Source organism: Perissodus microlepis, chromosome 10 (genome assembly GCF_051167445.1).
Source record: "Perissodus microlepis isolate ML-2025 ecotype Zambia chromosome 10, ASM5116744v1, whole genome shotgun sequence".
In the NCBI taxonomy this organism is placed as follows: domain Eukaryota; kingdom Metazoa; phylum Chordata; class Actinopteri; order Cichliformes; family Cichlidae; genus Perissodus; species Perissodus microlepis.
The window spans coordinates 7,353,200-7,377,535 of NC_140470.1; the positions used below are offsets into that span (position 1 = coordinate 7,353,200).

Genomic DNA, 24,336 nt, shown 5'->3' on the forward strand with positions numbered 1-24,336 from the left:
TCGGTTCATGATCTATTACTTTCCCCTAAGCTCAGAGCACTGATACATCCAAATAAGGGCAAAGGCACCAGTGAAGCCTCATGGGTGTTGCTCTCTCTGTGTGTGTGTGTGTGTGTGTGTGTGTGTGTGTGTGTGAGAGAGAGAGAGAGAGAGAGAGAAAATGAAAGCCATACTTCACTTTGCTTCTCTCAAATGCTGCTGCAGCACTTAATCTGAGTAAAAGCCAGCACATGGGCGGAGCCGAAAGCCTTCCTGACAGCGCCTGCGGTCGTGGAAGCCGAGTTCTCAGTTTTGTTTTTAGTTTGCAGCTCTCGTGAAATGACTTCACCCACGTGTAGTTTGATGAAGACAGGTTTAGGCCACATGGAAACAAACCAACTGCATTTTAGTATTCTATGTGTCGCACTGCAAATGGTGGTGGTGGTGTGTGTGTGTGTGTGTGTGTGTGTGTGTGTGTGTGTGGAGGGGGGGGGGGGGGGGGGGGGGGGGGGGGGTCAAGGTGAACAACTAAATGATGGTGCACATGCACTGACTGATCTCAGGGCCCACATGGAACAGTGCAAACTGACACTTGTGGTTTATTTCTCATTTGGTTATCAACTGCCTTCAACCACTGGAGGTAAAGCGTCTCTTCAAAAAGTCTCTGTTCTACTTGTGATGGAAAGAGAACTCTAACCTGCTGTGCATTTGAATAACAGTTAATTTGTATGGTTTTGTAGGTGAAGAGGGAGGAATGTGAGCAAAGTGGCTGTAATTGTGTTTGAAGATGAGATGAGACTTACAAAATGAGTATTTTCTCATTTGTGTCTTTGAAGTTTTATTGTAGCACTTTATAATATAACCCGTGACAAAGAGTGTAATCCCTCTGCAATTACATTCAATTTCAGTGTATTTTGTTTAAAATAATATTTATCTACAAATACTTAAAGCATACTAGAATAAGGAGGTAACAAGCCAGGTTTTACAGGGAATAATTAGTGAAATAATCTTTTTACACATTTGCATATCGATCGATAGATAGATAGATTAGGACTGTCCTCTCTTAACCACTTACAAGAAAAACTAAGGACCATCAAAATTCGCAGACCCACGTGACCGTAATGATGAAGCCAAGTCTATTTTTTCCGTGTCACAATTACTGTTCAAACACAAATTTCAAAGGGAGTGTACAGGAAAGGATTGTCTCATTTCCTTTAAAATAACTGGAAGTTAGGCAACTCCACAATATGGCCTGTGCCCTGAAAACTAAACTGTAAATACAATGTAAGATGGGGAAATATTGTTTGCTTTTCCACAAGATAACCAAGGAATTACACAGTATTTAAAATGATGTAGTACTTAAAATTACTTACAGTATAATTTGTGTATCCTTTCCTTTAAAATACCCAGAATTTAGGCACTTATTACATTTACTTACATTGCAATATTTATTTATTCTGTAAAATGCATGAAGTTGTGCAATATTTAAACTTACATAATAATTTGTGTCTCCTTTACTGCAAAATACCAGATGTTACACAAAGCAGAGAGTCAGCAGGTCGCCTGCCATGAACGAAACTGCACAGGTGCTACAGGGTTGGTTGCTGACCCTGACCTCTGACCCGAATGTGGCAGCTGGGGGAATTAAATACATGAATGCAAATTGAATACAGAGTTAACCATTGCTAGAATTAGCTAGAATTAGCTAGAATTTACTGTGTGTCTATGTTAGATCAGTACTTGACTATGATGTTATACTCCCCTTAGTATACAGAGCATACCATCCATCCATTTTACCTTCTTATGGTAGGGCTGAGGCCTATCCCAGCTGTCACCGGGTGAAATGTGGTGAAACACCAGATCACCAGTCTATCACAGAGAGACAGGCAACCATTCACACACACAGCCAATCGAGAAACACCGATTAACTTCTCCTGCATGTCTGTGGATGGTGCAAGGAAGTCAGAGAACACACACACACACACACAAGACAGCCACAGGAGGTCGGAAAGAAGAAGTCATATGTCCAGAACACTGTGTTTTCATTTATTTAAAAAACTGATTTTGTGTTTGGAGTTTGGAGAAAATGATGTGTCTCAGTGTGGTTCAGCAATTGTGAAATACAGGATTTCAACCGGCAGTGATCTTCAGCACTGATCTGCATATTTTCTTCTAGAGAGATTATGTCATCATTATGAATAGATGGAGAAAAAGTTATCCTCTGGTGGATTAACCTTTTTTCTCCAGTTTATGGAGATAAGAACAATGAAAATAAGTAGTTCTTCGTTCATTGTAGGTCATGACATTTGATTAACGTCATCGCACGTCTCTTCAGGTTACCCGCAAAAGTAAAATGAGAAATGCTTTGTGAAACATGAAACCGGCACAGCTTTCATATCGCATCGCATCTTTTTTATGCAGTTTTCACCTACTGCTATTTTACCAAGTTTTAAGTTTCCTGCCAGCGTTACGGGTCCGCTTGTTGGTCTTCAATATGGCTAAGAGTTCTCAGTGAGTTTTGACAGACTGGCTTCACTAACTGTGCCTTTGCAACAAAATGTCAGGAGCAGGTGTCGGTGTAGTGAAGACTCACAGCATCACAAATGAAGACAACAGGAGAAGCGGACCGAGATCATGTGCAAGGACTTAATGTCCTCCAGGCTGCAGTTAAGTCAGAGGACACACATGGTGTTAAGTGGAGGTGTTTTCTTAAGTGATAATATAATCCAGTAGTGTAGTACTCCACCTGAACTACACCTGATATATGGAACAGCACAGGATGACAATAAAGATTATATTCTCTTCACACTATTGTGCTGTAAGTGAAACGGTAACCACAGCAGATACCGGATCTGAAAAGGCTTAAATTTAACTGGAGACTATCGCACGCAGCACTTCAGGTGAAAGGTTAGCTAAATTTACACGTTCACACTTTGGCTGAGAATTCTCCACCTGTCGGCAGTGTCGGCAGCTGCAGGGAATTCAGGCACTGAGTAAAAAGCACCATCTAGTGGTGCAGCTAAAGAAGTACAGGGAGGATTTTTTTAAAGGGTCTAGCCAACTAAAAAAACACATGATGAACTCTGTGAAACTGTTGCTCAGAATGAACAACAATCAGAATGAACTACCTTTGCCATCTTAGTGTTTTGCGACCATATGTGACAAATGGTGACGGAAGAAACAGAGAGAGAAATCGATTATATAACTTATTGGCTAATGACCCTGAATAATCCTCCTTTCTGACTGTAAGAATTCATCATTTGTAAAAGAAAGTTTTATTCAATATGATGTGAAACTAGAGATTAAAACCATAAAGCTGTCTGTGTTTGCTGAGATTGTAGAGAAAAGGAGCCATGGGTCTTTTTGCAACCAGTGTAGTCGCCCCTGCTGACTATTAAAAGTAACGCATGTTATTAGATGCATGATACTAACCTGTCACAACATATTTTTTTTAACGGAAATAATGAAATAATGCTTGGTGATGGTATTTGGCTTTATTAGTGTGGATGCTGATTAAGCACACAAGCAAGTATTGTTCTTCTACTTTTCATATTCCGTATATTTTTTGGCATCTATCTCCTTCAACACCGTTCAACTTAGAAAAACCAGTCAACCACCGTTAGATTCCTCTTCTTTTGGACATGACTGCTTGTATTTTCCTCATTTTTAACTTTTATATTTTTTAAATTATTCAACAAAAATTTACCATGTATTTCAATGGGAGAATGTAGGCAGTGGAGTCAGTTGATGACTTTTAATCATCCGGTCAGAAAAGATGATTATCTTTTCTAACCGGTTACAGTATTTAATTGTCTGTAGTTGATTTTCCCACATTTCAGACATTCGGGGACTTAAATAATATGAGGTTTCAAATATTTCTTCAGATGTTTTGTGACTCTGAATTTTCTTTTGTCATTACTCAACTTTTTCTACTGTACATTTTAAACATGGTCAGCTACTTTTCAACTTCTTCCTCTGTCTGAAAATCAGCTTTCAACAGTTCTACACTTTTGTTTTCAAGTGAAATATTCTGTTTTTCATCTCCTTCAACATTTTTAACTTAACATTGAGCAGTTGCTTCATTTCCGCTCAAAACATTCAGCTATCAGCATCCACACTGCAGTTTCGTTAGAAAATGCATTTTCTAGTTATTATTATTTGCTAAAGAACTTTAAAATAAACAAACATAATGGCTTGTAGGAGTGGAAAGACTGACATTATATGTTGAAAACATTAAAGATTAAATAGGAAGAAAACCTTCAAAAAATAAAATAAATTGAAAAGTCAAAAATGGTCTAAAACCTAAAATCTAAGGTCCACCTAATTTAGGTACCTTTAAAAACAAATAAATATCCAGGTTAGTCATGAATGTGGACGTGTTTATTTGTATTCTCTGGTCAACATATATCAGCAATCTGTTCCAGAAAGGTTGAATGAACTCTGAGTCTAACCACAGTCCTCTTAAGAGACCTCACCACCATCATCATTTTGGACTGCAGCTCAAGGTCATCAGTCAGAAACCACATTGTGTGCCCTTCTGCACAGTAGACAGATTAGTCCCATTAAAAATTAACTGATCATGTTCACTCGCTTGGGGACACTGAAAGCTTAGTTAATTCACAGATTACAGGTGCATATAAATCCAATGTATTCATTTATTTTAAGACACTCACTCACTTTTTATAAAACAGGTTTTTATTTCACGTAAACTATTCAAACAAATAAGACATATCTACCTTTTCTTATGTGTCAGCAATCTTTGTTTTTTTTTCCAAATTTAAAAACCTCCAAAAACTTAACATTTCCACAAGACATCACAGACATGGTGAAACAGTATGATCCAGCTCTGGGGACAATCAGCAGGATTTACGTCTTTACTGCCGTGTCTCTGGATTTGTAGATCACCCCTCTGCTTTTCAGCTCTCTCACTACGCCTTCAGAGAAGAGAATAATGAGCAACCGAAACATATGAAGTGAGAAGACAATTCCAACCAATGTGTGTGCCCTGATGTGTTTGAATGTACCTGGAGGTAGTCTGCCAGTCACTGAAACTGCATATACACCTGGCTTGAAGTTGCCTGAAAGACAGAGCAGGAAAAAAAAAAATTACACAAATGGATCATAATCTGAACTATGTGGCTATCATTAATAACTAGCAGGTTTTACAAGATTTATTAAAAAGCATGTAAAAAATGTTATAGTCCTGGTTTTAAAATTAGGTAAATAACTTCATATGAACAACAACAACAACAACTGTGTCATTATTTAGCAAAAACTAATCCAAAGCCAAAATCTATAAGCACTGTGGAAAAACTAATTTCTGGATTTTCTGGATGATTCAGTAAGCTTGCTGAACCACCTTTAGCACCAATAACTTAAAGTAACAGTTTTCCATTTGACTATCAGTCTCTCTCATCCTTGTGGAAGAGTTTTGGCTCATTCTTTTTGTTGTTGTTGTTGTTGTTGCTGTTGCTTCAGTTCATTGAGGCTTGCAGGCATTCTTTTACACACACAGTCTCTTCAGGTCCCGCCTCAGCATTTTAGTCAGATTGAGGCATGGACTTTGACTGGGCCATTGCAGCACCTTGATTCCTTTCATTTTCAGCCATTATGTTGTAGATTTGCTGCTGTGTTTGGGGTTATAGCCCTGTTGCATGACCCAATTTTAGTCTACATTTAGCTTTGGGGACATCTCCTCACATCTGAATACCCTGGTATACCGAGGAGTTCATAGTCAACTCAATGACTACAAGGTGCTCAAGTCCTGAGACTACAAAACAAGCCCAAACCATCATCCCTCCACCACCGTGCTTGACAGTTGGTTCTCTCCAACCAAATGGCTTAACATCTCCACTTTGGCCTCTTTTGATAAGATTGTTCCAGAAGTCTTGTGGATTGTTCAGATGCAACTTTGCAAACCAAAGCCATGCTGCCATGTTCTTTTTTAGAGAAAAGGGGCTTTCTCCTGACAACCCTTTCAAACAAGCCTTAGTTGTTCATTTTTTCTGAGCAGTGTATGGTCTGACCTTGTGGTGACTTTGCTGTGATGTCCACCACTGGGAAAATTTATATCTATCTTGAATGTTTTTCACTTGTGAGTAATCGATCTCACTGTAGAATGATGACATTCCAATAGTTTGGTTTATAATCCTTCCCAAATTGATGGGCACTAACAGTTGCTTTCATGAGATCACCGCTGATTGTTTTTCACCCTGGCACTATGTTAACACACACCTGCTAAATCATATGCTTTTATAGAGGTGCTCAGACTGGCTGACGATCAAGTGCCATTTTCCCTCTCAATTATTATAAAAGCAGTGTAAGATGTACTTCGTTTTTCAGAAACAGTGTCTCCTTTTTGTCTTAAATAAATAATGAACAATTTAACATTTTTTATCATGTCCTGATACATAAAACCTGAGAACTGAATGTACTTTCTTCTTCTTCTTCTTTTTTTTTTTTTTTTTAAAACCATGACTGTATGCTTCAGCAGATCCTTACCTATTCTCTGCCATTTAGCCACCCAGCTATCTTCAGGACTCATCATGGCGATCACACTATAAACATTTAATCAGTGTCAGTAAACCATAGGGAAGAACAGACAAAGAAACACATAGTTACTGCTTAGTCAACACTTACCCATCAAACGAGGAACTTGTGCATTCATACACCATCTCTCGGTTCCCCTTCATCTGGAGGTATGACTCACAGTTGTCACAGCCATCATATTCAAACTGGTCAATGGTCTAAATTGGAAGAGAGCAAGAGAAAAGTGAGGTATCAGATTGCATGAATCCAATAAAAAGAGCCAGAAGAAAGGATCAAAAATGAGAAGTGAGATATTACTTGAGAAATATTAACTGCTTTAAAAATGCTGCACTTCAGTGTAGCAAGACTATTATTTCTAATGAGGGTCATACATATATTGGAACCCACCATAGATAATGATGCCAACAAACCTTGGCACATCCACTGATAACGGCTGTGCATGGTTAAATAATAATAGTATTAATACTACTACTACTACTATAACAACAACAACAACAACAATAATAATAATAATAATAATAATAATAATAATAATAATAATAATAATAATAATAAAGTGAGATGGGATTGTGTGTTGGTGTTGTGCCAATAATAATGATAATAATAATAACAATAATAATAATAAAGTGAGATGGGATTGTGTGTTGGTGTTGTGCCAAAGTGTCATTTCTGGTATTTGCCAAAAAAAAAACCCCACAAAAAAAACAAACAAACAAAAAAACAAAACAAAAAGAAGCCCGCATCTAAACTACTGTAAACATGCTATACTGTAAATGAAATCTCTCCAAAATAAAAACCTTTAATTTCTCAAAAATAAAGTCAGATTGCCTGCACGCCCGACCTTACAAAATAAATCACTGAGGAAGCATTGAGGAACAATAAATGTTTCTAGTTTCATTTCTCGTGGATTTTTAACTTTAAAGTTAATCTCAAAATATTTAGTTTCGCTTCAGTGGACAATAAGCCATTATTGGCCACCTTGTTTCTTTTCTTATTGTCCACCTTAAGAAAAAAAAAACCCCAATAACGTTATTCTGCGTTTTGTCACAATAATATCACCTTCTACCCAGGCTCTGCCATTCTGTACATTTTTCTAGTACGGCCCCAAGTCGTTATCGTGGGACTAGAAACCAAACAAACTACCACAGATGTCTTTTTGTAAACAAAAAAGCCCCAGTGAATACTTAGGTATAATTCCTTGACTAAAAGCAACCAAGCGTCATTTCGAAGTTTTAATTCCTGTTAGGCCAAACAGGAGAAAAACACTGCGCAGAGCACCACGTTAGCACAGGAGCTAGCCTCACAGTGTTTTTCTCTCAGATAAAGATTTACCTTCACTAACGAACAAAGCAGACAGGCTCTCAGGTGGCGCAGGTCTTTGGGGACTGTTTCTAGTGCCATTATGTTCGGACGAAATAATTGAACAAACACTAAACAATCACGCCGACTAATATTATGATGATTTTCTAGTCGCCTAGATATTACGTCACTTTATAAGGCCCTAGCAACCCAGAGGCGTCCCTGTAGTCCGCCTGAATAAAAGTCCATGCACATAATCAGAATCAGAATCAGAGAGACTTTATTTATCCCCAAGGGGCAATTAAGATACAACAGAGCAGCATGACGTTAAAAATAAGGACAGGGCATAAACAGGCAATAAGAATGAGATAAAAAAAAAAAAAAAAACTTAAAATATACAGTATATACACAGTTTTAAAATTAAAGTGACTGAATAAGTGAATAAATAACTGTAAGTGACTAAAAGTGAATGAAGTGTCGGCAGCATAAAAAAGAGTGTAGAGTAATTTATGTTTATGGGTGTGGGAAATGGTCTTATCGACTGGAGTTAAAAAGCAGAGTGGCTTTGGGGACAAAGGTGGCTCTCCTCCTCTCAGTCCTGCAGGAAGTGCAGCGGAGGCGCCGCCCAGATGGGAGCCATTGAAATGCGGGGTGAAGAATGTGAGAGGGGTCATTAATAAGTTAATTAATTTTTACTATGTCTTCCTGGAAAGCATCATGACCTTCTCCATTACCTGCTGGTTCCACTCCCTCAGCCTTCAGAACAGGAACAGACTGCAGCACACTGCATCAGTGTGCTCAAAAATCATTGGCCTGCCTGTCAGAACTCTTGCACAGGTTTTCAGCCAACAAGGCCATTAGCCCTTGGTGGCACCTCCTAAGAATTTCCTCTGTGTTAGCAGAGAATTTCAGGAGGTTGTCAAAAATGGTTCCCAAGTATTTGTACTCCTCAACTACCTCCACAGGCTTCCCATGGATGGTGGTGGTGACTGAAGCAGCCAGATCCCTCTGCCTACTGGAGAAGGTCACCACCATCTCTTTGGTTTTGCTCACGTTCAGTTCTAGTTTGGAGCTGTCACACCACTCTACAAACTTCTGAAGAGCGGGTCCGTGGTGTTGTGAGGGGCCTGACAGCAGTGACAGGAGAACTGTGTTGTCAGCATATTTCACCAGGTGACAGTTGGGCTGTGTGGATCTGCAGTCATCGGTCTAGAGGATGAAGAGCAGGGGGGAGAGCACACAGCCCTGGGGGGAGCCAGTGGAGGTGGAACAGAGACCAGAGTCCTGTTGGTCAAAAAGCCCAATATCCACAGGATTAGCTGATCAGGTGAAATCGGGAAGAAAGTTTAATGGCCAGGATATGAGGCTGCAGAGTGTTGAACGCTGATGAAAAATCAGCAAAGAGAAGTCTGGCGGAGGAGTGAGGGAGCTCCAGATGTTTGTGGATGGAGTCCATGCACGGTAAGCAAACTGAAGTGGATCCATCAGGGGGTCAGTTGCTCTTACAATGTGCTGTTTTATGATCTTCTCCATGGCCTTCATCACCAGGGAGGTAAGGGCCACAGGATGAAGATCATTGAGAGACTTTGGGTTGTTTCTTTTGGGGATGACTGTGGAGTGTTTCCACAGCTGGGGGACGGTGTGACTGTCAATTGAGTGTTGAAATAGAGTCCGGAACACACTTCCTAGTTGCCTTGCACAGTGCCTCAGAACTTGACTGCTGATGTTGTCAGGGCCGGGTGAGCTCCTCTCCCTGGTCCTCCTGAGGGCTCTCACCACGTCCTCAGTCTTGAAGGTGAGTGCAGAGCTGCCAGGTTTGATAATAAACTAAAGTGATATTTACGACATAGTATTAGGGCCACCTTAAGAAACAAAAATATTATTGATCATTTTGACAATAAAGTCGAAATTTTGAGATTAAAGTCGAAAAACCTAATTCGAAGAAAGGTCGAAATGTGGAGATTGGAGTTATTGTTTCACTGACTTCAGAATTTGCATACCTGAACAAAGGCATCACGTTCTCCTCAAGCGGTGCTACACACCAGTCTCATGTAATGTTTTTAACAGGTTGTTAATATTACATAGAATTAGCAACACATCGGATTTTGACAATGAAAGGATACAAATTGGATGTATTTTACTGGATTGGCAGTGAGATTTTTTGTTTTCACAAAATGTAGATAGATGATGTGGTCTACATCTAAATACAAATAACAATAATAATAATAATCACAACAACAACAACAATAATAATAATAATAAACTACTTCCTTATCACTAGGTGGCGACACAACCCAGCGTGTTTTCATTTGGTACAGTTTCACACCACATGTGCTTGGTGAGAAGCTCATCATCTTTTTTATTTTTATTAGTCCTTTATTTATCCAGGTAAAAAAATCTCATTGAGATTAAAAATCTCATTTCCAAGAGAGACCTGGCGTCTTGTATGAAGCTGCAAGTAAATAAACTCAGAAATAAACTCAGATGATGTGAAATGTAAGCTATAAACAGCAGGCTGTGTGAGAACCTGCGATGCATTCATTGGAGCTATTTGCAAAACAGTTTAAAAGTAACATATATTACCTAAAGGCATTTGTGTGCCTATGGCAACAAAAGCATGTAAACCAGAGGCTGTAAACTGTTTTTGGCTCTGTGTTATGTTTAGGGCCCAGTTTCGGTGTTGAAATGTGAAAGGATCTTGGGCTTTGTAGTCCCCCAAAATTAAGCGTTGTTTAAAGTAACGGAGGGATGTCACATTGAACTCCAGCACCTCCACCAACGGCAGTGAACTTCCAACGGTTCCCAGTGCGACTTGGTGATACAGGTGCAGTTATTACAGTGTTTATTTTAGATTTAACCTTACTTAAAATATATGAGACAATATGGAGATGGATAAAACTTTAACAGCTCTTAACTAAAAAGTTCTTTACTTAGGAGAGGCTGTTTGACAAGATAACACAGCCACTGCTAATGTTAGCTAATGCTAGCAGAGTAAGAGAAACAGTGAAAGATAACATTTTACTTTTTACAGCATTTTATTTATAATTTTAAAAAAAGTTTAATCCGTTTTCATTAACAGGGGTAATTATGTATTTAATATAATGAATGGTGGTTAAATAACTTTGTTAACTTGTTATAACTTGAGTGTATGTAAGACATAAACTAAAGTTAAATAGTAACGTTATAAACATGTAAAGCAGGTTAGCTGCTTTGACCAGGGCTGTTTAATATTGTTATACCTGTCTCAGTTGCACAGGCAGAGGCATGGAAGTCGGTTTAAATTCACTCCCGGACTCAATCAACCCCAGCAATTTTCCTGCTAAGCTGTGGCGTCTGGTGAACAACCCGGCCTACAACGCCATCTGCTGGGACCGCCAGGGCGAGGTAATCGTCATTGACCAGCAGCTGTTCGAGAAGCAGATCCTGTCTCCAAGTGCCATCACCGCGGGCAGCGCCGACTCCTTCAAAACCACCAACTTCTCCAGCTTTGTCCGTCAGCTCAACTTGTACGGGTTCAAGAAGGCCGACCCTCAACAGGACCTGGACGGCAAGGAGTATCAAAGCTTTTACAACCCCAACTTCAAGCGAGACCAGCCTGAACTCGTTGCGAGGCTGAGGAGGCTCACCGTGGACAATAAGGCGAAGCTGCAAGCCGGTCTGAACATAAAGTGCCGGTCCCCGAGTGGATATCAGCGCCTGTATCCGGATGGGGACGACAGAGGAACATCTATGAGAAGAGGCAAGTGCTATTAAGGGATAATAGTGGAAATATATGGTTTCCCTGAGGTGCTCAAGTTCACACTAACCGTTCCTCAGCCACAAGAGTAGTTTCTGCAAAAGTGCACAGCAGTTCTGTGTAAAAAGGGTCATCAGCTCCTTAAAAAATACAACACTGTCCCATTTTATGTACATAAACTTTGTAACTGAAGAATATTCTTTAAAACAGAACAAAGCTTTCTGCCACAACTTCGCCTACTTCCTCTTTAGAACAAGGGTCTAAAGAGGTTGAAGCACAGCTTTATTACTTGATCGACATGTTTGGGCCTGTGGCCTTCATGAGGGATGACCTTGACATAAGTAATAAAGCTGTACTATAAGTGTTGCTGGAGAGTTGACCTCATTTAAGAGTATTCTAAATATATTTTTCTGTTGACCAGAGGAATTACTAAACTTTCATTTGACAATCTTACATGTCACAGAGAAAATACTCAGATGTTTTCAAGAAATATTACCTGCTGATAGGGTTTTCTGTCATATTTCCGAACACCATATTGAACTTATTAAGGACAATAAGTCTGTGCCCTCCTGTACCAACACTTAAGCCCTCTCGTACTGTCTAACAGGTCGTTGTTGTGCTTTGTGTCTTCCAGTTTCTTCGGGAGGCTCTTTGCTGCTGAGCCCCACAAATCAAAAGGCCACTCCTCCTTACTATTCAAGTAAAACCCAAGCCTACACTGGGACCCCCATCCCACCACGATTCCTGATGAGGACTGCGGCTCTTCCTTCTGCTTTGTTTTCCTCAGGCAAAGAGCTACCAGTACCCTTAAACCGCCCTTACACTGGAGTAAACTCAAGCTCCAATGCTGTGCACATTCAGCAGAATTTCCTGGCCCACGCAAACCATGGAAGTCCAAATTTCACCAGTTATAGTCCTTGTAATGCTCAGTACCAGCCTGGCTACTATTCCCCACGTAAGCATTAAATATTATTTAGTAAAATATAGCCAGTGTACCACTTCACTTAACATGCTATCTTTTGTCCTTCCTGAAGTTGGTCATTGCTACCATCCCAACCTTGTGGCCCCTCATATGGCAGGTGGTGGCCTTCAGACAGGCTTATTCTCGCCTCAGAGTTATTATCAGGTAGGACCACTGTCATGTGACGTAACAAGTCAGTGAGTGGTATAGGAAGATGAGTATTTGGGCCATCTTTAACATATGCTTTTATATCACCTTTTTAGGCAGGATATCCTGTCGGTATGTTGTGTTTCCAAGACAATAACCAATGCCTGCAGAAAAATGAGAAGCAGGAGGTGAAAAACTGTGAAATCAACTTGGAGGCAATTTTTAAGATCGCAGATGAGGTCATGCAGACTCCACCCAATACCTGTCTGGTTAAAGTTGAGCCCCAAGACGAGGTGGTCCCTGAGCTAGAGTCTTCATCCAACACCCGTGACAGCCTACTGTGTGACAGCAGCGGTGTCATCAGGTCTATCCCTTTCTCTGCTGGACCCACCATAGTGTCTGCATCGAGTATTGCTCCTCTAATTCCATACAAAGAGCAGTGTGTGGAGTCTGTACCAGAGGAAATGCCTGAGGATGCTATCATTGAGGTAAGGCTGCGCATTGAAGAGTTCCTGAAGCTAAAGTGCATCTGTTTTATCTTTTTTTGTACTGTTTGACATTGAGGTATTTTTTGATGCATCACCTTCCTGATCTAAGATGTTTTCTCCTTTACTGTGCTAGACAGTAAAGTAACCCAAACTTGTAGGAAAGTTTGCAAGGGAAGGCGGAAGGGTGGATCAGAGCAGCACAGTGGTTTTGGTTCTTGATAGGCTGCAATTGCAAGAAAGGTTAGAAATGATAGTTGATCTTTTTTCACTGAGGAACATGAGACACATTCCTCAGAGATTTTGGTTCAGACTCACGTGATAGCAGCACACAGTTGTTGACGTTTTGTCAGCTGCACACGATGGGAATAACCTAATAGAGCATCCTGAAGGTACTCTATTAGGTTGAGATCTGGATATTGTGAAGACCAGTTGAGTAAAATAATAGTGAACTCACTGTTGTGCTTAAGAAACCAGTTTGAGGTTTGTGGTATGGTGCTGGAAGCAGCCATCAGAAGATGGGGACACATTGGTGATAAAGGAATGGACGCGGTTAGCATCAACACTCAGACAGGCTGTGGAGTTTAAACAGTGCTCAGTTGGTACCAAAAACTATCCCCCACACCATTACATCACCATCAGCATGAACCATTGATAAAAGGCAGGATAGATCCATGCTTTCATGCTGTACATGCGAGATTCTGACCATCTGAGTGTGGCAGCAGCAATTGAGTGGCACTCAGCGTCATCCTCTAATGTTGTAGTACATCTGCATAAAGGTTCAAGGATGTATGCATTCAGAGATGTGGAAATCCCAGTAGATCATCAGTGTCTGATGTTGCACATTCTGGGTTACTGCAATGTGATCAACTCAGTAGATAATTGTGTTAAGACGCAGTTGAACTGGTGTACCTAATAAAGTGGCAATGAGGTTACTGTTGCTCTAGGTGATCAAACCTGACACTGAAGCTTTTTCCACACACAGATCATTAATAATGGATCTTTCTGCATAGTTAAAAAACGTAGCAAATATTTTGCATACTGTTTTGAAGTTGGTTCTTTTTCAACGTTTAGAACAACATGTAGAAAATGTGAAAATCCGATTATGTTTCAGGATGTTACAGAAAATTATTGATATTGTTATATAATTTGAATATATATATATATATATATATATATATTTAGTGGCCTTATATATAGTTTAGCAGAAAGCCTGGATTATTTGCCTTTTCTTTGTCCCTACATTAAGGTTACCACAGATCATGAGAGGGATATTGTACCCATTACAGTTGGTGATACTTCCAGTGATTCCAGTCTGAAATTATAACAGCAGCTGCACAGGAAATACACCAACTCTTTAGGTAAGGCTGTTTAGGGTCAAATTCCAGAGTAAAATTAGTGAAAGAAAAGGCAATTAAGGCTTTTATGCTTGCTAAAATCAACAGATCCGTGATGACAGTGTCTCATATTTCTCATTATAGATCTCAGCTTGTTGGTTTGATTGGCATGTGACAGGGAGCCTTGAGTCAATCCAGGATGTGAGCTTAAGCTCTTACTATTACCATACTTGAGTCTCGAATTGGAAAGATGATTTATTGTGTGAATGCTTGTTGCTTTGTTCTCTTTTAAATCTTATTACAAAGTCTTTTGCAGAAGTACATATATGTTGTACATTGTACGTAGTTGTACAGTAATGTTTTATCCTCTTATTTTACACATCCATTGTAATTAACACTGATGCTTTTATTTCTGTAAAAATTTAAATTACATTTTTAAAACAAGTATGCTTTATGTAACTGTATAAAGCATGCATATTTACGTACATGATTTTGTGAAATAGTTTTACCAGATTGTAATGTTATTTTCAAAGAACTGAAATAGAAAAACAAGTCTTGTAAACCATAAATTGGTATTGGAGTGCTTAAAAAGGACTCAAATTATTTTATGAGGGAGAAACACTTTGTCTACTGATTGCTTGCTTTATTGTAGTGATGGTGTTTTCCCTACCTTTTTATTCTCACTATTGATGTACTTTTTAAAATATGTAACTAGAATTTTAAATAAACGTGAATACAGTTTATGGTTGGATGTTTAGTGTGTACTGCATTATTAATAATAAAGGGGTGTTGCTTGTTGTAGACACCAGAGGGAGCCACTTACTTGTTTTTGGTGAAACTGCTGCTTTTCGGCGGATCCGCCTTCCGCTTACTGATGCTGCATTCAGGTGCTCCTCGTTAACTCCAACTACGATAACGTTAAAAGAAAATTAACGATTTTTGTTTGTTTGTTTGTATGTTTACGTTCTTACACATGCAAGAAAATTAGTTTGCGTTTGATTCTTACCGCAAAATAGATTTTCAGTGACGTTAGAAAAATGTAATACTAACGCCTCAATTCCACTAATGGCTTATACAAATAACAACGTAAAACACTTGAAACACAATCTGTTTACAGGATTAGGGGTGAAGTGTTGATAAAACTCCCGTCCCCGTTAGCACGTGAAAGTAGCAGGAGAGGGAGCAGGTAGACACTTTCAATGAGATCCCAGGGGAGAGATAGAGAGTCCGGGAGGTAAAGTTCTAGAACGGTGTTATAATAGTACACTATGTCTCTATGCTTTATCCCCTTCAAACAAACACTACAAGGAGGCTGGGCAACTTTTTTTTAATTAACTTTTTGCAGATTTCCCCCCTCCGCTTTCAGTGATAGTTTTGATAAACGAGTCAATTTCCTTCATTCTTCTCAGGAGGATCGGGTCTAATTTCTCACAGTGCAGCGGAGGCACTGAACTCAGGGAAAGCCTGCGTGTGTGTGTGTATGCGTGCGCGCGCGCGTGTCGCCCCTCTGACGGGTAGGTTTAAAAGAAGTTGATGGCCGTGTCACTGAAGCCGCTTCGGACCCAGTTTTAATTACCAGGCTACAAGCAAAGTAAGGCAACGGCCCGTTTGCTTCGGTTAATAATTACACAGAGCTGTGTGCTGAACGGAGCAGCTTCTTCGAGGATTATTTTTTCGCAACTCCTCGGCTGTAAGAAACATTGCCCAACTTTTCGGCGCCGCATTTGATCCGTCAGCATGCCTCATAACTCTCCGGCGGCAACCTGTAAGCCAGCCTTTGAAGTCGTAGACGTCGCTCTCGTGCGTTTTTGGTGGATTTATCCACAAAGTGTTGCGCTCACGGGACGGGTTTAACTTTTAAAGCTTTGCCTCCTGTGTGCTCGCAAAATGTGACTGGAAGGTACAGTGGCCAATGTGCGCTGCATTGTAAAAACAGTCCCGAGGATTTACGGATACACAGTTGCCAGGAGTGGACCCCGTCCTTCTTGGAGAGGATACCGCAGTTAAGCTACCACGTAAACACCCTCCAGACGAGGACGTAGACCCGCCTGTGATGAAGAGCACCCCGGTGGAAACAAATGCACTCTTTAAGATCTAATACGGCACGGCTCGTCTTCACAGTGCACTGGCGCATGCAGTGCTTCTCAACCCACTTTAATGACACTGGATAACAGTTAATCGGAGCTTTTTCCTCGTGTGAGACATCACTTTCCACGTGAGACATATGCATATCTGTAACGTGTTAGACTGGGGATATTAACTCTAGTGTTGAATGGAAGTTTTATGAGTTACCATGGAAGTCCTCCGGCTTTGAAAGCTCAGATCTGTTAAGCAAGTAGGCAGAAGGAATAAAGCGGGACCTGTGCGTGTACTTGTCGATACCGCTTTCCTGCGTCTTGTTTATCCGCGGTGCTTGCCTGCTTTGAAGTCCAAGATGTGCGGCCGGGACCCGCCGCTACAGCCGAGGCCATGACCGTCCCACAGCGGCGCCCGGCCGGGCTCTGGCCGTGGCTGCTCATGGCGGCTCTGCAGGTGGTGCTGGGCCAGCAGGGCCTGGAGTCCGAGCGGCCGGTTCTCCGAGCGATTATCAAGGTGACGCTGCTGAAGCACGAGCCCACGGGGAAACCCCTCACCTTGGAAGGGGTGTTCGTGGGAGGAAGTGCCGGCAAAGCAGAGGGAAAACTCATGCAGGTAGGGTGTCATCAAAGGGTACCTGCACTACATGACCACATCACTGTCCATTTACCTCAAAGCTCACCTGGTGCACAGGTGGCCCAGCACCTTTGTGGCACCTGGTGCAACAATTTTCCATAGACTACTCAGCTCAGTGAATAGCAGCTTTATAGCTGTTGGATCAATAACTCAATGCTCATATTGTCAATATCTGATCTTCATTTTGTGTATTGATAGGACAGCTTTACAACACATGTAGTTACACTTCTGCTCTGTCAGATATGGATTACCAGCCTGAAAGCTTCTCCTATAGTACACTACTGGGAACACTTAACACAGCAAGTGTTATTCTTTGGACCCCCCCCCCCCCAAGAGAGTCACTTTAACCTCTTTTGCAATCACCACTTGACTAATAACTTAGTCTGTGTTAAAAGCCTTAATTGGAAAGTTATTTTACACTCCCACCCTCTGTAGAGTGACTTGTGTTTCCCTACAGTTTACACAGCATCCACTGCCATCAGACTCCTGCAGCAGAGACTATGGGCTACAGCACAGTGTGCCTTTCTGAGAGCTGCTTACAGCAGCACTCTTTCCACTCAACACTGGGCTTGTGATGATAGAACATATGAATTCCTTTAACAACAGTGATGACAAACGTGTTATTGAGGTTAGCTTATTTTCAGTCTATTTTAGCTCTCTCCTGAGAAACAGTGGTTTGGCTCAGTCCGCCAGCCTCTCTAACGTGTATCTTTTCTAAGGTAACTGTTTTGTTTTGCAGTGACTATTTTTGGCATTTGATGCTCTCTCCCATTATATTTAATATCAAGGTGTGGCCAGTGACTGCAAAATGACAGCATGTCGAGACCAATATAAAACCTGTCATTTAATGGGGTTTTTTTTAGGTTAAAAATCTTGCCTTTAACTGTGCAAATGTGAAGTATGTTCTCTATTCAGTGTGCATATTTAGGATTCAAGAGTGGATTAAGGTCCCTGCGCTGTAAAGCTCGGCCGTGTCGATTTATTTGCCGTCTCCAGAGAAACGGGACGAAAGATATTAGGTTCTGTGGGATCTTGTCTCGCTTCACTCACCAGGTGTGGGAGGTTTTGTGAATGGTGAGCCAGATGCTGCAGTTTGCCATAGTTGATAAGGATTTATAATGCTCTGATGGAGAAAAGCCCAGCATTAGTCACAGTGAAAAGCCACTTCTGTTTTCCCACTCCGGTTTTAAGCTGATCTGACTGGACCCTGTCTGTGTGGGATGTTGACAACATGTTGCGGATGCGTATCACATAGCTGTTGAGATCAAAGCACTTCCAGCTTTCTGGGATTTCCAGCTTTTTGTTTTTGTTGTTGTTTAAGACTTTGCAATGTTTGCAGGGCGACACGGGGTTTTGATGAAGCTGTGTATTCCCCTAAAGGTGTGGATGAAAGGTTGAGTGCCACCCTCAAACCATTCTTTTTTATCTCTGCCACCGTCAGCATGGCGACAGCCTAATTTTGTGCTGATAAGATCCCTGCTTTTTTCCCCCTGTTTCTTTCTGTTTTTCTTTTTTTTTCGGCTGCCCAAATAGGTTATACATCTACTCTGTTTTCCTCGGGTCAAACCACCAATTGTGTGCTGTCCAAGGCTGGGAGGGCATGGTCCTGCGAGGCTCTCTCCTCTCTGGCTGTTCTCACACTGCACAGAGGTGGTGTTATGCTGCAGGATGCTCTTTGTTGCAGCTCAGGCCTGTTGTAACAGGTCTCTGTTGCCTCTGCAGGCAGCTTCATGGTCCCACTTTATGTTCTTGTCTTCCAGTGGACGAGGGGACTGATGGCTAAAAAGTTCCAGTTTCCATCTTGCATAGCATTCTCGTCTCTGTGTTAAATATAAGCCAACCTTGTCGATGCATGTCTTTTATAAAGCCTAATTCCACTTTTCTGAAAATTTTTATGGACTGACAAAGTTTTCATCTTTTGTCATTTTAGATGCTTGTTCATCTTTATCGATACGTTGCTTCCCTGAGCCTGGGAATTGCATTGCATCCTTGCTTTGATCATGTTTGCTACCATGTGTGGGACAAACTCTGAAGTTCTGAAGCCATGAGATTTCACTGTGGTACTTATCTCCGTCTGATCTGTTAAACTGTGATCTCCCTGGAAGTGTGCCCTTTCCTCTGAATGAACACGCTCACTGGAACACTGGCTGGGGTCTGGCCAGCACTATTTGGACAAATACAAGTGCTGAGGAATTTTGACTCCCTCTCCCTTCCAAAATGAAACTCTGTGATTAAAGGAGAAGCCCAAAAGCTTCTGAAACAATGACGAACTTGAGGATTGTTGTTGGAACTTCTTTTTGAGAAATGGAGATAAACTGTGTTCTTTTAACAGGCCCAATTAAGGTATCCTTAAAACTCCACCTATGGTAACTTAAAGTCATCTTGACTTTCTTTTAGTCCTTTTCTGCATTGTTGTTTTTGAAATGTTGAAGTGAACTTTGAGAGCTCCGTCAAATACATAAGCTATAATTAAGGCTTGACACTGGGTAACTGTGCAACACTTCACATTTTTTCGTCTCAGTGTCCTACAAGGTAGTGAATGCCTCCCCGTCTCTCTAAAGCGTCCCAGGCCACTATCTGCACACCCGCCCCTCGGCTGGCCCTCAGCACAGCCGTTTGGGAACTAAGGAGGGGAGGGTGGAGAGGGTACTGAGGGAGAACATCAAAGTGTGTCCAGTTCCGAACGTGAGCTGGGATGATTAAAAGCTGAGACTGTTTACACTGCACTTCCCATATGGGCCCTCTCCTCCCCCTCCCTCTAGATTTCCTGTCCATACTTCCTATCTCCCTGGATGAGATAACAGCCTGTCCAGGACTCCTCAGGGCTCCTCACTGCCTCACATAGTTTCGCTTTTGTGCATGTGGTTTATAACAGTGCGTAGCAGCAAACAATGCAGGTGAGCTTCATGTATTGGAGCCAACATACTGATATGATATAATAAACAAGCTAATGTGTTTGCAAAATTCGTGCAGTGAACCCCACATTTGGCAATCAGATTTGGCATTCATTTGTCATTCATGCTTCTTTTTAAAATACAGTAACGGTGAAGCAGCCTGCTCTGAATGCTTCACAGCGCTCATGTCTGGCATGCACAGCACTGCTGTGTCCACCAATATGGACGCCATATGAGAACTCAACATTAACAGCAGTAGAATCACATCGCCATCCGTCCCACCTGCCCCTCGGCGACACTGGCAGTTGCATAAAGGTACAAATGAAATCCCCGTAAGCTCGCAATTTCCCCCCCCGCTTTGCCACAGCGCCTGTTTTTTAAAAATTCTGAATGCTTTATGCAACTACTGGCTGTTTGTGTGGAGGTGGAGGCCATTTAGGAACAAAAGCCTGCTTTGAAGTCATCATATATAACATTATAAACAAGTTCAGTGGTGATCGCGCAAAGATTATTGTAGGAATGAACTGCTACACTGGTTTTGTTACCAGCCAGCACTGGCCCTGTTGACTTATATTGGACCACTGGCAGAAAAGAACGTCATTTTATGTTTTTCAATATTTTTCTATTAAATGTTTGACTGTTTCATGAACAGCTAAAATGCTTTAAAACAGGATGACTATGTTTTTTTTCCAAGGGGCAACATCCAGATCTGAAAATTTATGAATTGTGGAAGTTCCACAGGTGCAGTTCCTCCAGCTGGCACTTGAGGCATGCTCTAAAACTGAGTCAATCTCCACAGACTCCCATGTTAAAGTGCCAAGCCTTGCATCATTAAAAAGCACATTTATAGCTTGGTGCAAGAAATTATTTTACCCTCTGTGGACAGTTTTTCATTGTACCCATACAGTTTATGGATACAGGTTGCTATCCAAGCTTGCCAGTATTAGCTGGTAAATTAGAACTCTACCGTTTCATCAATATAAGGTAGCATCTAGCTTCAAAAAAAGCAACACAGTCCAAATTAAATGAGTGACAGCATAGTTACTGTCATTCTTTTAGACAGTTGCTGTGGAACAGTTTAGAAAATCAATTAAAAATAAATGGAACAAAAGTTAAGAGAATATATCATTTTTGGCTACAAGCCCTTTTGTTACTTATAATCATTGCATTCCAACATCATCTACTTTATCTCTTTTATTTCCATGTGGTCTTTTGCAACGGTCTCCTCCTTCAGCGACACTACAGTAATGTGTTTCCTCTAACTCATGCATTAAACAGACCCCCCCTCATGTGTCCAGGCTATCAAACAAATTGTGGACTAATGGGTTCTCCTGAGCAGGGAACTGAGAGAGCTGCAGCCTGCAGCACAGGAAGCAGGGGCTTGCGCTGTCCTGTCTGCCCTATTCCACAAGAGATGGCTGTGGAGATGTTCCTTAGGGGACATGGAAGAAGGGAGAGGCAGGTAGGGGGGAAACATGGCAAATCTCTTAATCCTGCTGGCCCCCTTCTTTTTTAGTCATTAGATCACGTCTGGAATTCTTGAATGTTATACAACACGTTTTTGTTTCCCCTTTCATAGCTCTCCTTATGCAAATAACCAGGGATGGTCTCTGTTTCTCCGCTACTATCACTGCTTCACTCGTTCAGCCACTCCCTAATACATCTACAAAAGAGTCGCATGCTTAATTCCATGTTTTTTGTAGCACACCCATGTAAACACACACACTAAGTCAAGGCTTCATCTGCCTGTTTTCATGTGTGTGTGTTTTCACACACTCCATACACACACTCGGTGGGGCAGTGGAAAAGCTAGAAATGCGCACTCTTGAATTAAATGTTAATCACAGAGGCTCTGTCTCGCTCTTCATTTTGAGCACTTTTTTTTGTCCCTCCCTAGTACACAAACCACCGAAGGAGCAGCAAAAGCATGCGGCCCTTTTAAAGCTGTGCCATTATGTAGCCACACATGTGTTACAGTGGAGAGGAATGAGTCACCGCCGACTGTGAAAGCAGACACACACACACACACACATATATGTTCCTTTGATGGCAGGACAACTGACACGGGGTCCAGGCGATTTCAGGGTCAGCGGAATTTAATTATGTCAAATATCCAAGGTTTAACAGTCGTGAATACCGCGGCATTTTTGCATTCTCTGTGAGATGCGTATCTTGCGTGACCTTTTTTGAATTTGTCCTGACAACTCAGGTCAAGTGAAGCACCTGTCTCTTTCCAGTTGAAACCGATCCACTGGAAGTACAGAGGAAAGCCTGCTGATCCATAGCGGGTGTGGAGGCCAAGCTATCCTTTCCCCCAGGATCAAGGCCACATTTATAGAGATTTACAGAGAACTATGTTGCAACAGATGACAATTGTACCATATGGCATGAGGATTCATATGCTACTGGTGGAAAAGTTGGCTGTCTTTTTTTTTTTTTTTTTTTTTTAATCTTCCCACAGGTTAAGGGTTATGCTCACAAGGATGAGTTGACTGAAAAGATGTATAATTAATGAGTGATGATTTTATTGTCTGTTAACTATGTAAGACTTGCATTGGCACAATTTCATATGTAGTGATAGATGGATGTATGTGCATTTTCAATTAGTGTGACACTGCATAAAAGGTCACCTGCAAACAATTTCCAGCAGTTAACAGCTGTTAACAACGTGTGAAGTCCACATTTGCCTTTGCCAGAAATGACAGAGTTAGAGGGAGGTGTTAATGACTGTAGTTAGAATCTGAATTGGACTGCCTTCTTCTCTTAATGTATATTTAACTGTAATTTAAATCAATCTTAGTTTTGTATAATTGACAACCTAGTATGGTAAGTGCTTATCACAACTTCAAGCACACCAGCACGTCACTAAAACCTGCCATAAATATTGCCATGAGACAGTTAGTCTGACATCAGTTTGCAAATTAATGGAAGTTGGCAATTATATGCAATCTGTTTCTCATAATACAGCAATAAACTGTAATAAATCATTGAAAAACACATAGACAGAAATTCACATTTAACTATTACATTACATGCTCAGTAGCCTTCAGTTCTACAGGAATATAAACCAGAACACAACCAGCTGGCAGCCAGCTGAGTTGAGCTCCCTCAAGTTGTGCTCAGTAAAAAAGTCTCCTTCAGACCAATGGCACCAGGTTGGCAATTTGACTGTGTTTATATATTAGGTAGTAATTATTTACATAATTTTGACAATCTCTCTGAGAGTGACTTCAGTCAGTCCAAGTCAGATTGCAACTGTTTGCAGAAAGGTTGCCTCCTATCAGGCAACCTGTGAAAGTCATGCATGGTTCAACATCCTTAAGCTCTGGGCAAATGTTTAGTCATATTGGCTGCAGAATGTGAAAAAAACATTGATTACAATCACATATAAGAAGCCCGCTGTCCTATTTTTACCGACTTAGCTATTAGCTTGCTCTGAATTAGGAAGTTTGATTGGTTGATTTTGCTTGAGCTGAGTTAATGTAAGTTTCCTCGGCTAATGTTCAGGACAGAGGTCCCTGAGGTGAGCAGTCTTGTTCATAGTTTTCTTGTTCTTGAGTATTTAGATCAATTTAAATATCCATGTTTGGTGTCCCTGTATAGTGTAATATTGCTGTGTAAAATATTGCAATGCTATGCTGTATCGATTTTTTTTCCCACCACCCCTACTCTCAGGTGCTGTCCTCTCTGTCAGATGGTAATGACTCTCTACACATTCATCTGCAGCTAGAACACTCTGCCTCACTGCCACTAGTTGTAAACACAACCAGCACAACCTGTCAGTACTGCACAATTCACTGCATGTTGGCACAAGATGCCTATGGATGTGGTTGAGAAATGGTGTCACATTGACCAATGAAGACAACAAAGGTGTAATCAAATCCGGTGAAGCTCCAGCCAAATAAACAATGACCTTGTCTTTGTGAGGAAGCTCATTCTGTGGCAACAAAATGTAAACCTATCAAAGAACAGTGCATGTAGCCTTTTTTGGCTATAGAGTTGTCCTGCCCTTAAGATGCACTGTTTGTCCTGTAACTGTGCTCAGTACTCCTCTTCAGATGGTAAACAGACTCCTGTTCTGCTTTTTTATGCAAAAGTGCAATTGTGCTGCAAGCCACATTTACACAGCTCTTTTTATTTATTCTGTGCCTTTAGATTTTCTACTGCTTTTTGCTTACACACACACACTCTGATTGATGCATCCTGCAGTATCTTGCCCAAGGACACTTCAGCCTGC

General features: G+C 41.1%; 3 protein-coding genes and 1 pseudogene across 4 annotated transcripts in view; 2 read left to right on the plus strand and 2 right to left on the minus strand.

Annotated features, from left to right (window-relative positions):
- Positions 1-4,337: 4,337 nt before the first annotated feature.
- On the minus strand, positions 4,338-8,032 carry supt4h1 (SPT4 homolog, DSIF elongation factor subunit). Its single transcript, XM_084941680.1, has 5 exons — positions 7,861-8,032; positions 6,619-6,725; positions 6,481-6,536; positions 5,004-5,057; positions 4,338-4,913 (listed from the first exon to the last, which is right to left on the minus strand). The coding sequence occupies exons 1-5, from the start codon at positions 7,927-7,929 to the stop codon at positions 4,846-4,848; spliced, it is 354 nt and encodes a 117-aa protein (XP_084797806.1). The 5' UTR covers positions 7,930-8,032; the 3' UTR covers positions 4,338-4,845.
- Positions 8,033-8,881: 849 nt separating this feature from the next.
- Positions 8,882-9,841, minus strand: LOC146378708 (uncharacterized; annotated as a pseudogene).
- A 545-nt stretch (positions 9,842-10,386) lies between these two features.
- Positions 10,387-15,356, plus strand: hsf5 (heat shock transcription factor family member 5). 2 transcript variants are annotated; one of them, XM_084941683.1, is made up of 7 exons: positions 10,389-10,651; positions 11,076-11,566; positions 12,198-12,518; positions 12,598-12,689; positions 12,788-13,159; positions 14,406-14,517; positions 14,638-14,750. In XM_084941683.1, the coding sequence occupies exons 2-6, from the start codon at positions 11,092-11,094 to the stop codon at positions 14,481-14,483; spliced, it is 1,338 nt and encodes a 445-aa protein (XP_084797809.1). In that variant the 5' UTR covers positions 10,389-10,651; positions 11,076-11,091; the 3' UTR covers positions 14,484-14,517; positions 14,638-14,750. The 2 variants fall into 2 exon arrangements, with proteins under 2 accessions (XP_084797808.1, XP_084797809.1); XM_084941682.1 differs by lacking the exon at positions 14,406-14,517 and having other exon boundaries at positions 10,387-10,651; positions 14,638-15,356.
- Positions 15,357-15,656: 300 nt separating this feature from the next.
- rnf43 (ring finger protein 43) overlaps positions 15,657-24,336 on the plus strand; it is a 101,952-nt gene continuing 93,272 nt past the window's right edge. Inside the window, exon 1 of the mRNA XM_084941681.1 lies at positions 15,657-17,184. Within this exon, the coding sequence (XP_084797807.1) occupies positions 16,963-17,184 (222 nt within the window). The 5' untranslated portion in view covers positions 15,657-16,962. The remainder of the gene's footprint in view (positions 17,185-24,336) is intronic.

Excerpts from the sequence above, each read along its gene's own strand:
- supt4h1 (XM_084941680.1), bottom strand. The coding sequence starts at position 7,929 with ATGGCACTAGAAACAGTCCCCAAAGACCTGCGCCACCTGAGAGCCTGT. Across the intron at positions 5,058-6,480 it reads GGCTAAATGGCAGAGAATAG|GCAACTTCAAGCCAGGTGTA; the intron begins GTAAGGATCTGC and ends TCTGTCTTTCAG. Across the intron at positions 4,914-5,003 it reads GACTGGCAGACTACCTCCAG|GCGTAGTGAGAGAGCTGAAA; the intron begins GTACATTCAAAC and ends TCTTCTCTGAAG.
- hsf5 (XM_084941682.1), top strand. The coding sequence starts at position 11,092 with ATGGAAGTCGGTTTAAATTCACTCCCGGACTCAATCAACCCCAGCAAT. Across the intron at positions 11,567-12,197 it reads AGGAACATCTATGAGAAGAG|TTTCTTCGGGAGGCTCTTTG; the intron begins GCAAGTGCTATT and ends TGTGTCTTCCAG. Across the intron at positions 13,160-14,637 it reads CTGAGGATGCTATCATTGAG|ATCTCAGCTTGTTGGTTTGA; the intron begins GTAAGGCTGCGC and ends TTCTCATTATAG.